General features: G+C 40.2%; 1 protein-coding gene across 1 annotated transcript; it reads left to right on the forward strand.

Moving 5' to 3' along the window:
• Positions 1–73: 73 nt before the first annotated feature.
• Positions 74–1,289, forward strand: LOC117124702 (uncharacterized protein K02A2.6-like; the record flags this gene model as incomplete). The annotated part of the gene is made up of 2 exons (XM_033271044.1): positions 74–478; positions 530–1,289. A coding segment is annotated over exon 2 (701 nt), but the record flags the coding sequence as incomplete, so codon positions are not given.
• Positions 1,290–1,359: the final 70 nt, after the last annotated feature.

A 1,359-nucleotide genomic window follows, 5' to 3' on the forward strand; every position in this document is an offset into this window, starting at 1 on the left:
TTTGGAAATTATCTATGGCAGCCCAACATCCAAACCCTCAGCACGAATTGAACGATGGGTTCTACACCTACAGCCGTATGACTTTAAGATACAGTATAAACCAGGTGATCAAAACCCGGCTGATTATCTTTCCCGACATCCAGTTTCCAACTGCGAGTATACCGATGATGACAGCGATACTGCAGAATATATCAAGTTTGTAACACTACATGCAGTACCAAAGGCAATGACAATTGCTGAAATACAGGAGGCGACCGATCATGATAAAACACTCCAAGCAGTCAGGGCAGCGATTAAGCTAAATAGTTGGACTGCAGAAATAGTTCGAAATTACAGATCTATCAAAGACGAGTTGACTATTGGACACAACAATGTTATACTTCGTGGAACCAGGATTGTTATTCCCGAAAAATTATACCAGCGATCGATTGACATCGCACACGAATCTCACCAAGGGTTAGCAAAAACAAAAAGTTTATTACGAGAAAAATATGGTTTCCTTCAATAGACGAAATGACCAAAAACACAGTACACGCATGTACGGCATGTCAAGCAACAGGAAAATGAGTAGCGCCTGAACCTTTGCGAATGTCCAGCATGCCTGACGGTCCATGGCAACGTCTTCATATTGACTTTTGTGGTCCACTGCCTACGGGTGAGTACCTACTTGTCGTTATTGACCGATATTCCAGATACCCAGAAGTTGAAATTGTTAAGTCTACAAACATACAATCTGTTATTCCTAAGTTGGATAGAATTTTTGCTACACATGGTATCCCCTTACAAGTTATTACCGACAATGGCCCTCCATTTAATGGCAGTGATTTTTCTAAATATATGCAGTTACTTGGTATAAAATTTACACCATGTACACCAAAATGGCCACAGGGCAATGCTGAAGTAGAACGCTTCAATCAACCATTGATGAAAGCTATCCAGGCCGCAACCATTGAAGATCGCAAATGGCAACAGGAAATACAACGGTTTCTACTACAATACCACTCTACACCACACTCAACAACGGAAGTTTCACCCGCTGAACTGTTATTTAACCGTCCAATTCAGGGTAAATTACCTATGTTACCCAACAATATTGTAGACAAACACGTAGGGGCTCAGAACAATGAAGAAAGGAAAAAGGTATACAACCAACATTATGCTAACGCAAGGAGAGGAGTGAAGACAAATATTTTGAAAGAAGGAGATGTGGTGCTAGTAAAGCAAGATAAAAGAAACAAATTAACGCCACGTTTTAACCCAAAACTATATACAGTAATTGAGAGGAAATCGTCTAGCGCAACAGCGAAAAGCTCAGATGGACATAAGATTACTAGAAACACTTCCTATTTTAAACGAATT

The sequence above is a fragment of the Anneissia japonica genome, unplaced genomic scaffold (assembly GCF_011630105.1).
Source record: "Anneissia japonica isolate Jap-2015-1 unplaced genomic scaffold, ASM1163010v1 scaffold105951_len1329_cov104, whole genome shotgun sequence".
Taxonomy (NCBI): Eukaryota; Metazoa; Echinodermata; class Crinoidea; order Comatulida; family Comatulidae; genus Anneissia; species Anneissia japonica.